Here is a 14,213-nt window from a genome sequence, read left to right as displayed (position 1 = left end):
AGCTTACAATGAAGACAAACTGTTCTGCTCAGTAACATAGCAATTAATACAAGCAGTCCCCGCAATATAGACGCCCGCCTTAAATACGATTTCTACTTAAGAACACGGTTGTGGCTTCATTTGATTTCACGGGGCAGTATTTCCAGTGGCATAGACTCCTACACTTCTCCTGTAGCAGACTCAGAATGATGCATGACCATGTGGCTGTGCATGCTGTACCTTAGAGGGAACACTGGTTAGGGGCAGTTGGCCCTTTTATCAGTTGGGAGCAGAGGTACGCAGCAGGAACCTTAAAATCTACAAGTTCTGAGTTACATACAAATCTCTGGTTGATTTTCCCATGTTAAGATGAGTGCAGGATAGAAATTATCTTATATCTAGTTGTACTTATGAAAAAATTGATAACCGAGTCGAGCCCTTTTACAAGGGATGAATAGATATATAAAGTCAAGGATTGGATTGGATTGAACTTAAGAACGAACTTAAGAACAGCTTTAAAAAGACAGAAGAGCGCCCTCTGCATCCTAAAACCCTGAGCACCTTCTCTTTGCACCGCCCCCTTCCCACCTTGACATCTCTCCCTGATGTGCAGCGAAGGAGGCAAAGACGACATTCTCATCATGCCCTCCCCAGTCAGTTTCAAAATGTTCATGGAAAAACAACAACTAGAGGAGCTCCAGTGCGGCTGTTCCTATCACCAGATTCTCCTGAGGGGGATTAACCCATGATCTGCAACAGGAAGGAGAAACAGAGGAACAGAGTGGAAGATATCCACTAGACTCGGAGGCAGGGTTCTGTTCTGGCACCTAGAATCCATTGCACCGTTATCTCCTGAGCAGTATGAACCTCCCCCTTCTCCAAGACAAGAAAGTGCTAGAGGAGCCTTTCCTTATGTCATCCACCTGCAGCATCAGAGCTGGCGGGGACCCATCTCTTGTGAGCAGGGGGCAGATTCCGATGTGGGGGAGAGCTCTTGAAGTATACTTGGTCCTGAAGCATGCCGAGGACTTGAAAGGTTATTTAATCTAAGCCACAATAATCAATTTAGAAAGTACCTGGGAAGCACTGACCATGTTATTGGAGTAACCACTGCATATTTCTACCTATAGAATAAAGTGAAGACTCTGGAGGATGTGGTGAGGTGCAGGACTATCTACCTGATCACCTTCCCAAGGCTTAATTCAGTTTCTTTCATGTCTTCAGGACATACGATACCAGATAAAGTTATTCCCATGCTCCCTAAAGCTTCTTAGGTCTGCATCTTCTACTAAGATGAGAAAGCAGGTTAAGTCTTCCATACAGTGATGTAGACTTCTGGAATCTGCCCAAGTTTTTGGAATATTTCAAGAGAAAATCCCAGGGGCTACAACTTTGTGAGTTTGTTGTTGAACTCAAGTGATTTTTTTTTTTTAATATTTCTTTTGTCATAAAATCAAATTTTCTCCCAAAAATGAACACCGAGGGTTCCTTTTACTAAGCTGCGCTAGCGTTTTTAGCGCAAGCTGACCCCCATGATAAGCGGAAAATACTAACACCAGCTCTAAGGAGGCGTTAGCGTGTAGCGCGCGGGGCAATGTAGCACGCGCTAAAACCGCTAGCACGGCTTAGTAACAAGAGCCCTTAATCTGAACATCAAAAATCTTTTCCTTTTAATCTGAGTTACCTAAGTTACATCAAGAAATATCCATGAGTTTTGTGGATGGATGCTGTTCTGTAGCTGGTTTCCATGTAAATGTGAAGGTAAGTACTAGATTGTTAAGCATGGTTTTTTGGGGGTTTTTTTACATTCCTTCTCAGTGTACTCAATTTATTTTTAAGTTTCAAATGATTTTTATTGAGCACAGGAGAAAATTTATAAAGAGTGCAGGCTCAAGTTTTCAATCAACAGAAGAACCTAAACAATCCCCTGACCCCCTTTTCCCTCCCACCGCACCCCCCCAGTCCTCCGTCAAACCAATAAAATAGGGAAAAGAAATCCAAGTAATTACAGCAAATAAAACTAGCAAGCAAACAAGAAGATTAGTGTTCCAAAAGGGTTCCCATATACGCTGAAAGGAGCTCCCGGCAAAGGTGAAAAATCTAAAATATCCCTCCATTCCCACTGCAGAAGGCTAATCGGCCGACATCTTCAGAGGGAAAAATCTAGAGTGTCAGCCTCCAGCCACTTAAGCATAATACATTTCAAATCAACTAATGCAGTCCACTTGAGGAAAGCTGTCACTCCCCGTTGACGAGGACGATAATGTGGAGAACCATTTCTTGAAACCTGAAGTGGTGAAGGCCAAGTCGTTTGTTCTTGATACAACTCATTTTTTGAACAAAATCAAGTTCGTCAATGTACAATCTAGTGACTTACTTATTACACTTGATTTGGAAGCACTGTACAGCAATATTCCCCAAGATAAAGCTCTCATGATTGTGGATACCACCCTATCTGCCTTACCTAATGATACTAAATCATTTTTGATGGAACTTGCCTCACTTGTTTTGCAAAAAAAAATTTTTGAAGTGGAGGATAACTTTTTTCTTCAAACTCATGGGGTAGCCATGTGTACAGCCATGGCCCCCAGTGTAGCGAACCTTTATGTAACTGCTTTTGAGGAAAAATATATGTATTTGTCAACTTGAATGACTTCCATTTCCTTATGGTTGCACTACATCGACAATGTTTTCTTAATTTGGTCTGACTCTGTGGAAAAATTCCAACATTCCCTAAGTTGACTTAATTCTCTGGATGTGCATTTGATCGATAGGCAAACTGTTACTTATTTGGACACTGGTCAGCAAGACTGCTCATAAACTTACCACTTCTGTCTACAGAAAACCTACTGACCGCAATATCTATCTCCACTACTTCAGTTGCCATCCCACCAGATTAAAACAGTCTCTTCCCATTAGCCAAATTTAAAATTCAGGCCAAACTGCTAACACACCGGTTTAAGGACAGGGGCTACCCCGAATGGGTCATCAAACGAGCTTATCACAGAGCCCGATACGCTAACCCTGAGCTACTGTTGAACCCTCGCAATGTTTCTGCTGTTGATCGTCAAGTGTGTGTTATTTCCTTCTCGGACCAAGCTCAATCTGTGGTCAGTATCATCAGAAAACACTGGCATATGTTAAGCTTTCATGACAGCTTCAAAGAATTACCCAGAATTGCCTTTTCTCACCCTAACTTAGGTAATCTATTGAGTCAATTGTATGGCAATAATCCTCAGGCTCAAGGCAGCCATAAACCTTGTGGTCACTGTAATGTGTGTTTCAACTCTTTCCATTTCTACATGGTGTCATCCTATTACTCAGCGTGAGTATAAGCTAAGACAACATACTACCTGCCTATCTCAATGGGTGGTCTATGTTATTACCTGCCCATGTAATCTTCTATACGTGGGACGGACCATTCGCAAGATAAAAATCAGACTTGCAGAACACAAGAGCCGGCTCAACACCTCCACCATTTCTGCCTCTATGGTCCCCCACTGCTTGGATAAAAGCCATGCGTTTTCTGATCTTACCTGGTTCATCATTGAACAACTTCCTGCAGACTTTAAAAGGGGATAAATCTGCCCGTATTCAACTGCGGGAGCAATTTTGGATCTTTGAACTTAATGCTGTTCATCCCCACGGCCTCAATGAATATATGGAGTGGAATACTATTGTGTAGCCTATTGGTTGGTGTCGTTGGGGCTCTGATTGGCTGTCTATTCATGGCATCTTTCTCCTGCTCAGTTTTTAAACGCGTTTTGCGTGCTGCTCTTTTAGCTCCTCCTCTCTCCCACCGGCTGGCTTGTTTTTGTGCCGTTCATGGCTGAATGACTACCGTCCGTTCTTGTTCAACAGGTTCCTGAGGAAGGGACCCAGAGTCTCCGAAATTGGACTTGGTAGAACTGAACTTGACCCTAACAGTGGTTCTTTTTGCCCCGCCACTGATTCCTGCTTCCTGGTCCATGCCATCAAGCTAAGTCTACTGTTTTTCACCTAGGAGTCGACTAGGGGACTCCCAGAGCGTCTCACTCTGTCTTTACTTTAGCACTGTAGTGTTGTGATTATTTTATCACTTAATTATTTCATTCACTGTTGTATGATTAATTTGAGCACGCCGGAGGAGTCCAGTGATGGTGTGCAGGTGGAGGTTATTATATCTTCATCACTGTGTGTAAAGCGCTGGAGAATTTTCTCCCCTCACTTATCCTTCACACCGAGGATCCCTTCTTCACATATTATATCATATTTTGGATTTAATATTTAGTGCTGTAGACCGAGTGAGTCGCTTTGAGAGTCCATTAGACTTTTCACTGCTTCATGTGGTTTCTATTTAGTATCTTTTTGCAGTATTTTTTTTGAGTTATTGTGAAATTATACACAAGGCAAACAGAAAGGATATTTTTATAGTGTTTGGCTCGCCTGAATTCCTCTATCACATTCCGAGCATACTTGATCATGTCTTGAATGGTCTCTGGTTTGGGAGGCTCATTCAGCTTTCGTATTTCCAGTTTAGCTTCATCCTGGCAAAGACAGAACAGTAAGATTAGATTTCCCCTAAATTTTAATTAAAAGCTCATTGAAAGCCTAGAGTGCTTTTTAACAAAAGCTTACGGTAATTTTATGGATAATGCTGTGCTGTTCAATATCTTTCTTTATTCACTAATATCTTAGAATCTGAGTATGGTGTCCTAGGTTAAGGGCCTGTTGCAAAGGACAAGTGGGGAGTCACTTGGTGACTAGATATGCCTTCTTGTTGGCACTACCTTTTTTTATGCAAACAGAATGAATATCTACCCCAGACTCTAGTGGTCTACAAATATTATTACTCTAATTTGAACTACCCAGTTCTGCCTTTGCAGAACACAGACTTCCCAATAATACCCAAAAAGGGCTGCTATATTTAAGGTAATGATAGGGAATACAATGATATTATAAAACCAACATTCAGTTGATGGTGTTCTGGTAGACTTCCAAGTTCCCCTTGTCAACAGGTGAGAGCCAACAAAATAATGGCTCTCACCTGTTGACAAGGGGAACCTGGAAGTCTACCAGAACACCATCAACTGAATGTTGGTTTTATAATATCTGGGATATCTCTGTTGAGGATAAGTTAACATTTCATGCCAGGGAAAAGTCCATTTTTAAAGGGGCGGGGGGGGAGAGAGATTTTGCTCACACTTTCCAGTAGTAGTTCAAGGTTAGTTATATTGAGGTACAGTTGGTATTTTCCTGTCCCAAGAAGGCTCACAATTTTAATCTGTATCTGAACAAATGGAAGGTTATTACCCAAGATCACAAGGTGCAGCAGTGAGATTTGACTTTCCCAGTTTTTCAGCTGTTGCTTCAACCATCAGGCTACTCCATCTTGATTAATGCTGCTTTGTGGGATATTTTCTTGCTTTCAGAAAGAGCTAGCACAAGCTCGGAAATCTCCTCACTGAAATTCCTTTCAAGTTTAAAGAGCCTTTTTTTGTACTCTGAATGAGGCCCATAAACTGTATAGAAGCCTGGCCCCTAGCACTAGAAAGGCAAAATTACCTCTAGGGATCATAGGTGTCATTTTGAACCTGGTGCCGGCAAGGGAAGGAGAATGCTCCTGCCTCACCACATTAGAGACCAGGGATGTTGTAAGGTGGGTCCAAGAGTCGGGTGGGGGAATGGGGGTTTGGTCTCAAGGCGCCATTCTATAATGTGGCTTCTCTAAATGAGTCCCAGTCCCTTTAAAAAGCGGCCTGGCAGCTCTAGACCTTGGCTTTCTGTTTGTGATATTTAAAAAAACCCAAAACAACCCCCCCCCACCCAGCAAAACACCCAAAAAGAAGAAATTGGCTTTGCAGGACACCAGAAGATAATTTTATAAAGCAATTTTACATACAGAAGATGACAAATTGCACAGATGAATACATATGTACAAGTGTACATATGTACATATGTACAATCATGCATACTTTTGTGGTCTGTGCATAGACTTTCCCGGGCCAGCCAGCATTTAAGGAGAGCTGGAGAAGAGTTGCAGTGTTATATGTGTATATTAGAAAAGGGATAGTGAACAAGACTAAGAATATTATAATGCCTCTGTATTGCTCAATGGTGTGACATCACCTTGAATATTGCATTCAGTTCTAGTCTCCTTATCTCAAAAAAGATATAGCAGCACTAGAAAAGGTTCGAATAAGAGCAACCAAGATGATAAAAGGGGATGGAACTCCTCTCGTATGAGGAAAGACTAAAGAGGTTAGGGCTCTTCCGCTTGGAAGAGAGACGGCTAAGGGGAGATATGATTGGTGGTGTAGAATGGGTACAAGTAGATCGATTTTATACAGCATCAAGATTTACAAAGACTAGGGGACATTTGAAATTACAGGGTAATAAGTTTAAAAACAATAGGAGGAAATATTTTTTCACTCAGACAATAAATTAAGCTCTAGAACCTGTTGCCAGAGAACGTGGTAAGAGCAGTTAATGTAGCTGGTTTTAAAAAAGGTTTGAACAAGTTCCTGGATGAAAAGTCCATAATCTACTGTTGAGACAGACAAGGGGGGGGGGGAGGGGTGAAGTCACTGCTTGCCCTGGATTGGTGGCATGGAAAACCACAGATGACAGTAGAACTCTCAGTGACGTAGAGGAGGGTCAGAGAAAAAAAATACAGAGTGGAATCCTTGCTGCCATTAGGAGATAACCCACATATCTAGAATGTCTCACTTATTGCACTGGAAATATATTTTGGCCTACCCAAACTACATCCAAAACACAACCTCCCTCCCCCCCCCTTTGAAACCTCTGCAACCCAGGCATCTACATGCGTAATAATGGCTTTCTGAAATCGCAATTTGCATGTATAGTCAATCCGCATGTGTAACTACTTCTAAAATGATCCTTCTTAATGTAATATATATATCACTTTCTGTAGAAAATATGAAAAGGAATGCTACAATAGTGAAAGAAGTTAAAGGAAAGAATTAATCTATACAGACATAAAAGTTACATCTCAAAGAAGGGTAATGGAACTCCTCTGTAGGGGGGCAACATTTTTCAGGACTACTAAAAGTCAGAACTACACAGGAACATAAACCATTCAAAATTAAAACCATCAGACACTTCAAAACATAAAAGCACTTCCTAGGGACATGGCGTTCCTCATCCATTACCAAACATAATTTTGCCATCTTCCTGTCAGACTTCTCATCACTCTGCTAATATATTATCCACTCCATTCTCATTTCTATGTAATCTCTGAAATGCAAGTATATCCATTCTTTTGCCTTTATCTCAGAGTATTGACCTCATTAAGAGAGTGTAGCTCCCAAAGGTTAAGTCAAGAAATCTAATGTTAATCCAGTTAAAAAATTAAAAGGGTAGTAACATAAGAATAGCCTTATTGGGTCAGACTAATGGTCTTTCTAGTCCAGTAGCCCATCTTAATGGTGGCCAATCCAGGTCACTAGTACCTTCAAAGACCCCAAATAGTAACAACATTCCATGTTACCAATCCTGGGCAGGCAGTGGCTTCCCCTTTGTCTGTCTCAATAAGACTATGGACTTTTCCTCCAGGAAACTGTCCAAACCTTTCTTAAACCCAGCTACAGTCATGTGAAAAATTAGGACACCCCATGGAAATATTCAGCTCTTTCTTAAGAAATGTTCACATATCGATGTCAAATCTTTGTTTTGTTTTTTTTTTTTTCATCTCTAAAAAGAAAGTGATGTAATTGCAGGTAAACAACAAAACTTTTACTTGATTTACTCATGAAACAAAAGATATCCACAAAAATATGTATTCTAACTGAGGAATAAATTAGGACACCCTACACCATAATAGCTAGTTGTTACACTATGTGGCTGAAATAACTGCAGTGAAATGCTTCTAGTAGCCATCTACCAGTCTCTAACATCGGTCTGGGGAAAGTTTGGCCCACTTCTCAATGCAGAATTATTTCAGCTGTGAGATGTTTGAGGGGTTTCTTGCATGTACAGCCCATTTCAAATCACCCCATAGCCTCTCAATGGGATTAAGATCAGGGCTTTGACTCAGACACTCCAGGATTCGCTATTTCTTATTTTTCAGCAAGTCCTGGTAAGTTTTACTGGTAAGTTTTGGGTCACTATCGTGTTGCAGGGTCCAGTTCTGCTTCAGCTTTAATTTTCTTACAGATGGTCTCACATGTTCCTCAAGCACCCTCTGATATACGGTAGAATTCATAGTGGATTCTATGATGATGAACTGGCCAGGTCCTGCTGCAGCAAAGCATCCCAAATCATGACACTTCCACCTCCATGCTTCACATTTGGTATAAGGTTCTTTTCCTGGAAGGTTCTTTTCCTGGTATATGCCAAACATGTCCTCTTTCCAAATAATTCAATTTTAGACTCATCTGTCCATAGAACACTATTCCAGAAGTCTTGGTGTCTGTCTACATTCTCTCTGGCAAACTTCAGTCTGGTGTTGATGTTTCTCATAGAGAGCAAAGGTTTCCTCCTTGCACACCTCCCATGCAAGTTAAATTTGAGCAGTTTCTTTCTGATTGTAGAGGCATGCACTTTCATATCAACAGTAGCAACAGCCTAGGTCCCGTGATGACATTTTAGGGGTTTTAGAGACTTCTTTTAGCATCTTGTGCTCTGCTCAGGGGGGGGGGGGGGTCAACTTGCTTGGACGGCCAGACCTGGGCATGCTGGCAGTTGTTTGGAAAGTCCTCAACTTGTATACTATTTTCCAGACCAAGGAATGGCTAATGTCAAATTCTTTTGAGATCTTCTTAAATCCCTTACAAGACTTATAAGCTGCTACAATCTTCTTTCTGAAGGCCTCAGACAGCTCTTTTGATCTTAATATGGTGTTCACTCTCACCGCAGCAATCATGAGCACACCAAACTAAATGTCTGAGATTTAAGTAGGGAAAACCTCCTTCAAAATGCTGAGTAACAATGTTTTAATCATGTACACCTGATGTGATACACCTGTGTGTGATTTGAGCCACTTTAAGTGGGAGGATATGTGGGAGTGTCCTAATTTATTCCTCAGTTAGAATACACATTTTTGTGGATAGCTTTTCTTTCAAGAGTAAATCAAGGAAAATTTTTGTTGTTTACCTACAATGACATCACTTTCTTTTTCAGAGATAAATAAAAAATAAGACTCCAAGTCTAAATGCGGGGATCTGAAGGAATGTGGATGAAAGAAACACCGCAGGAGAGCACTGTTATATCAACAGAACTTCAATTACTTTTGAAATAACAACATTGCATAAAACAAGCCCCTCACAAATAACAATTGGGAGGTTTTTTGGCCCATGAAGCCTATCTGAGGCATTTTTCTCCCAAATTTATTATTGTGGGGTTTTGTGTTTTGTTCAATATCTTGTCTGCAATAGGAATGCAATATGGTGTTCCCTAGTCAGTAAATAGACTCCTGTATTATAAATAAGTAAGGAATAGTCTTAAAATTGGTATTGTGACCTTACTTGTTCTCCAACAGAATCTGGGCTAATTGAAATCACCCATTATTATACTGTGGGTGTGCCCAATTTGCTAGCTTTTCTAATCGCTGAAAATGTTTCTTCATCTGTCCCATCTGGAGGATCTGGATTTCAGCTTTCTACCTAAGAGCCTAAATTTGGCTTCCAGAACCTCCCTCCTGCATTTTCCTATGTCATTGGTACCTACATGTTCCAAGACAGCTGGTTCCTCCCCAGCACTATCTAAAATCCTAAGTGACACTTGAGGTCCGCCACCTTAGCACCAGGCAGGCAAGTGACCAGGCGATCCTCAAGCCCACCAGCCACCTAGCTATCTACATGCCTAATGATCGAATCACCAACTACAACAACCCCTTCCTCCTGAGCAAAAGTCTCTGAAGACACATCATTAGTGCAAGAGGATATTGCATCCCCTGGTAGGCAGGTCTTGGCTACAGGATTATTTTCTACTTCACCAAGGTGATGCTCTCCTTTTAGGAGACCTCCCCCCTCCAAGGCAGCACAGGGGCTGCAAGACTGGAGGTGGGACTTCTCTACAACATCCCTGTAGGTCTCCTTTATGTACTTCTATGTTCTCCTCAGCTTCTCCAAGTCTGCTACTCTAGCCTCAAGGGAATGAATTTGTTCTCCGATAGCTAGGAGCACTTTGTAGTGAGCACACACTGCCAACTAAAGATAATTATACAGTGTCACATGGGAGATACATGTGACACTCTTGCCAACTGGAAGATAGTTATACATGTGACATTCAGTGCAAAGACTGGATAGCACCCCTCTTGCTGCTGGACTACTGTCTACATCTTATTATTGAGCTGATTAATTAAACCCTATTAAGGTACTAGGAATATATTAGACTAGTATACAGAGCCTTAGGATTATATTGTACACTTTATTTAGTGTTTGATTCTTAGAAAGTAATGAAATATAGTAAGAATATATAATAAAGAGTTCTCCTTTTGTTCTAATTACAATAATTGACTATAAATTAAGACTGTAAGTAAAGAAATGAGCTAGGGGTGGGCGAGAGTTAAGACTTAAGACAGACCCTGTTCTGCCTGCCAGAAACTATCTCTAGCTTAAGAACATAAGAATAGCCTTACTGGGTCAGACCAATGGTTCATCAAGCCCAGTAGCCTGTTCTCATGGTAGTCAATCAAGGTCATTAGCACCTGCCCAAAACCCGAGGAGTAGCAGAAAGTTCAAGTTTAAAAACTGTAGAACTACACTATAAAAAGCTTTTATTCTATGGAGACTAGCTAAGTAAAGCTTGCTCTTTTAAGATCTAAATTGTCTATACCAGGAGTGGGCAACTCTGGTCCTCGAGGGCCGGAATCCAGTCAGGTTTTCCCCAATGAATATGCATGAGATCTATTTGCATGCACTGCTTCCAATGCATATTCATTGAGGAAAAACTGAAAACCCAACTGGATTCTGGCCCTCGAGGACTGGAGTTGCCCACCCCTGATCTATACTGTATAAAAGGAACCTACTTTTTTTGTCCTATATTTCTAAACAACCTACAAAACAGCTATTAGAAGTCTTAGGGCTCCCAATGGCAAGGCTGCTGCTGTTTCCCAGTCTAGTCTGATGTGGTCTAGTGACTTCTACTTCCCTTGTTACATCATCTTGACCCTCTTTTTTACCATCGGTCTCTTACCTTCCTCTTTGTACTACATTCCTTGCAGTCACAGCAAAAGAAGTAAGCATCCTTAAGTCTGTCATTTCTGTCTTCTGTGGGGTACAACAGATCAATATAGCTGGTAAAAATCTGGGGAAAGATGCATTTTCGAATTAAAAAAACAAATAAACACACACAAAAAAAAGCTATTCCCTCAACAAAAATATTCTGTCATCCCGATTATATTTAAGCCCGTACTAGGAAAGCTTGGTAACTGTGAAAAGGGTGATGCTCACAGATGCAAAATGTTCTCTGGTAGATCAGCAGCTCTGTATTCTCACCCTGAATTATCCAAGATAAGGCTCGTGAAAACATCTCAGTCCAGGCCACAATGCAGCCACATTACTAAAAACATCCTATTTAATATACCCTCTCAGAGAGGCCATGGCAGTACTTGAAATTGCGAGCGTGGTCAAGGCACACTGAAAAGGCAGTGCAAGGAAGCTCAAGATGACCATAGCTAATGAAAACTCTCTGCATTTTGGAAGTATAGATTCAGCACTGCTGATTTATTATCTTTCACAAACACCAAGAGCCCTAAAGTACAATAAGGAGTTATGAGAATTCTATTGTTGCAAGAGTGCAATAACAGCACAATGGCTTAACAGTGCATGGCAGTCCAAAATGCAGAATGGTGTGAAGAATGAAGGAGGGAATGGAGACAGACGGTGCCTAACAGTTATTGCCGTTACCCCTACATTAAGGTGGCAGATAACATGGAAGAGTTAACACCACTTACTGGAGGTATCATTAACCGCTCAGTGTTATCTTCTGTGTTAACAGCATCCACACACGTTTTCACGCAGTTTGTGATAAGCGCTAAAACCATACTGCAATTCAGTAAACGGGGATTTAAAAGCATTCATGGTCTGGCCTTACCATTATCCTGCTCTACAACCACTCCATTCCCAGTGTCGGACACTTTCAATTATCTCTAGTAATAAGTAAGCTTCTCCGATTCAGGCCATTCTCCTTCTATTAACTGTGCCAGCTCTCCTCTAGTCCAGGTTACAAACCGACTTTTCCAGAAAAGCTGATCCTTATGCCTAAAGTTCCCGATTCTTCCTAAAAATGTTCTGTTCTCATTTATTAGAGAGGGATTGCTAGGCTTGTTTATGTAACACCCCTTGCATTGGGCTCATCTGGTTTTCTGGGCAGGAGGTTAGAGAAACTGGGCCTCTTCTCCCTTGAAAAGAGAAGACAGAAGAGACATGATCGAAACATTCAAGATACTAAAGGGAATAGACTTAGTAGATAAAGACAGGTTTGTTCACCTTCTCCAAGGGGATAGATTCCATACAAACGTAAGGAAGTTCTTCTTCACCTAGAGAGTGGTGGAAAACTGGAACGCTCTTCCGGAGGCTGTTATAGGGGAAAACACCCTCCATGGATTCAAGACATAGTTAACCCTTTCAGGACCATAAGGATCGTAGGCCAATTTTTGTGGTTTTGACGACATTTTTATGGTAAAAAGGGCTTGCAGATGCCAAAAAATTGATTTTTTTTGTGAAATATCATTATTTTTTTTTTTTTAAATCAAACTTCTGGCTTATGGACAGTGTGGCAAGTGAATCTTCTCGTCAATCTGGCAACGACGCTAATGAATGAATGTCGGAACCAGTTTGTTTACATAAAGGCAGTATCATATGGAATCCGTACATATCAAATTTAGAACTGTAGACTATCCCAATCAAAATTTATAGGATTTTAAAGTTATGGGACAAATATGTCCCTTGGTCCTGAAAGGGTTAAACAAGTTCCTGTTGAACCGGAACGTACGCAGGAAGGGCTGGTCTCAGTTAGGGCATTGGTCTTTGACCTTGGGGCCACCACATGAGCGGACTGCTGGGCACGATGGACCACTGGTCTGACCCAGCAGCGGCAATTCTTATGTTCTTATATTGCTTTTGTATTTAGTTGTTTTGGGTTTGTTTTTTTCTACCTTCGCTTATGAAAATAAAAAGAAGTTTAAATTAAAACAAAAATAAAATAAAAAAGGACTAGTGCTTTTATTCCTGTAGTTACTACAGAATACCAGCAGGTGGAGACCTAGGCTAGGCATTAAAGCAACATATCAGATGTTAAAATTAGCTAGTTTGCAAGAGTATATTGCCCGATTCCAAGGCTTATTCAAATCTTTTCTAACTGTCTCAGGTGTACTATTGGCCTGCTGGTGGTCAAAGTCAACATGAGAGATCTGGACCTCAAGAGGCAATGGATGTCTCAGTGTTACTGGAGATGTCAGATAAAGAAATTGCGACCCCAGCAACTTTAATAATATCTGTTACTCTTCAACCAGATAAGGCATGGATTCTGAGTTTATTCTTTAAGAACAAACAGAAATAATTTCTTGGACATAAAATACAGATGTTTCCCGATATATCACGTGAAACGCAGAAGCGTAGGCGAGAATTTCTTTTACTTAAGCCAGGAGTGTTAGCTTTAGGGGTTACTTTTTACTTGCGTCACCCTTGCAAGTGTATCGTTCATCACCAAATGAATAAGTATGTTTTCTTCGAACCTTGTCAATTAACTACTTTCTTGTCTATATCCCGGTAGGATAAAGGAAAATCTTAAGCTCATTAGAAAGTTATTGATAATGATATTTTAGGTAACTTGGTTTCATTTTATATTATTTACTTGGTTCTTATGTTATTACTATATGCAAAATAATAGTTCTGTTATCTATATAGATATCAGTGTTATGATTGAATGTAATAATATACTGTTCTTTTATTTATATAACACTGTTCTTGTTTAAAAATCAATAAAGAATTATAAAAAAAAAAAAAGAAAGTTATGCATTTTGTAAGTTTAAGTTTACTTCTATTTTACTCGCTAATCGTGTAAGTTTTGGATCCAATTTGAGGACTTGAGTAAAGTTAAGCCATTGTAACTTTTATGTTTATTATGAATTTACTTGTTTAACAATCTTATTTTGGATTGTTGTAGATTGTATTTGGCTTGATTTCTTTTCTGTACAAGTTTAATGCTTGATATTATTTTGAAATCCATAAATAAATAATAATAATAATAAAAAAAATACACAAAAGACTGAGTTTATTCATATTCTT

At 40.3% G+C, this 14,213-nt stretch overlaps 1 protein-coding gene across 1 annotated transcript in view; it reads right to left on the bottom strand.

Annotated features, from left to right (window-relative positions):
* The window catches only part of SMYD2 (SET and MYND domain containing 2), a 149,368-nt gene that overhangs the window by 28,099 nt on the left and 107,056 nt on the right, over window positions 1-14,213 (bottom strand). Inside the window, exons 8-9 of the mRNA XM_033937613.1 lie at window positions 11,119-11,229; window positions 4,385-4,505 (exon numbers count right to left, since the gene is read on the bottom strand). Of these exons, the coding sequence (XP_033793504.1) occupies window positions 4,385-4,505; window positions 11,119-11,229 (232 nt within the window). The remainder of the gene's footprint in view (window positions 1-4,384; window positions 4,506-11,118; window positions 11,230-14,213) is intronic.

The sequence above is a fragment of the Geotrypetes seraphini genome, chromosome 3 (assembly GCF_902459505.1).
Source record: "Geotrypetes seraphini chromosome 3, aGeoSer1.1, whole genome shotgun sequence".
NCBI lineage: Eukaryota > Metazoa > Chordata > Amphibia > Gymnophiona > Dermophiidae > Geotrypetes > Geotrypetes seraphini.
This window is presented reverse-complemented; position numbering and strand designations above follow the sequence as displayed.